This window comes from Tubulanus polymorphus, chromosome 8, assembly GCF_964204645.1.
Source record: "Tubulanus polymorphus chromosome 8, tnTubPoly1.2, whole genome shotgun sequence".
Taxonomy (NCBI): domain Eukaryota; kingdom Metazoa; phylum Nemertea; class Palaeonemertea; order Tubulaniformes; family Tubulanidae; genus Tubulanus; species Tubulanus polymorphus.
Genome location: NC_134032.1, coordinates 1,054,930 through 1,056,410, shown reverse-complemented (window position 1 = coordinate 1,056,410; position 1,481 = coordinate 1,054,930). Strand labels below are relative to the sequence as shown.

Here is a 1,481-nt window from a genome sequence, read left to right as displayed (position 1 = left end):
CATACTCACAGAGATTTACATGTGTCAGAGAAACAACAAGAAATTATAGGATTAAACAGAATTAGACTTCCAGCAATGATAAACTACATGAATGCATTTATTGTGAGTGTATTGTTTTGTCCAAATGGCGTGTGCCGCCGGTGACGTCATTCAAACGATTCTATCAACGGAATTGAAGGTTTTTTCCTTCCTGTCGAGATATTTTTGTTCGGATCCTTCTAGGACTTCTTTTGTTGAAAAACTTTATCTTGTCGCATATTCTTACTTTCTCTTCCCGGTTCGCCGGAACGCGTCGCAGAACGTTTCGCGAACCTCTTTACCGAACAGATAAATATAGAAATTACAGGAAAAATTTACGCTCCTGATCATCGGGAAAAGAATGCGGGATATCGTCGACGAGGGCATGTTCTTTTTACCGACAATTCTGAACATGATCGAGTTGACGGCACTAGGGAGGTGGGTTAACAAGAATACCGCGCACACCAGCATCAGAATCAACGTGGTGCGGTTGGTTTTCGCATTTTTCGACGAACCGTGGCCGAAATCGCGTCCCTTAACCAAACGATAGACTATAAGCACGTTGAATACGGACACCAGAATATACGTAACCACCGTGCGTAAAACTATAGATAGAATAGTGCGCATGGCGCTGAGGTAGGGCGTTCTATCATAGCAGCCGAGACTGGGCGAGAATCTTATGATCAGAGACGCGAACAGAGAGAACAGCGAGTTGAACAGAAACAAGCCGCTAATGACTAGACGAGCTGAGCGCGGGGTACACAGCGTCTTAGCAGCGAACGGGAACGTTACAACAATGAACCTTTCAATCGCTATAGCAACCACTAGACACGTGCTCATACCCGCGATCAGGTTATAGGAGTATTCGTACACGACGCATTGCGTCAGATTCCTCAACAGGAACCAGTGCTTGATACCGGCACCGGCGGCTGACTCGGTCAGGAAATAGTTTATCTCCGGCATCAGTAACAAGAATGTAGCCGTTCCCAGATCGGTGACCGCTAACGTCGACAGGTAATTAGCGTACGAATGTTGTCGGAATTTCTCGCTGATCATGATTAGAAATGCGGCCACGTTGCCGAAAACAGCGGTTGAATAGATGACCGGGCCGATTATCAACAACGACAGCCTGACGTTGACCGGCGCGTTGACGATACTGCGCAGTACCGTGTAAGAGCTGTACGGTCGTCCAATGGGACCGGCTGTCCTGTTCATCTTCAACGATCTCGAATATTGCCGCAAATGTTAGCGAGATTGTGCCCTATAGACGCATCTCCCCCGAGGGATGTTGCCGCTAGCTTTCATTAGCTTCTGTCCTGTAATGATTATCTAATTCAGCCGTAACCAACCACTGTTGTCCGTGGCGAGTTAGAGTCAATTTGTCACACAATGTTAGTAGCGCAAAAATTATTATCAATGTCTTTGTCATATATATTATATCAAATCATATGTAGTCATCATAA

The 1,481-nt window shown here is 45.7% G+C and overlaps 1 protein-coding gene across 1 annotated transcript; it reads right to left on the bottom strand.

The window, feature by feature from the left end:
• Positions 1–261: 261 nt before the first annotated feature.
• LOC141909980 (G-protein coupled receptor daf-37-like) lies at positions 262–1,233 on the bottom strand. Its single transcript, XM_074800668.1, has one exon. It carries the CDS (start codon positions 1,231–1,233, stop codon positions 262–264), a length of 972 nt encoding a protein of 323 aa, XP_074656769.1.
• Between the last annotated feature and the right edge of the window lie 248 nt (positions 1,234–1,481).

Coding starts and splice junctions, on each gene's coding strand:
- LOC141909980 (XM_074800668.1), bottom strand. CDS start 1,233: ATGAACAGGACAGCCGGTCCCATTGGACGACCGTACAGCTCTTACACG.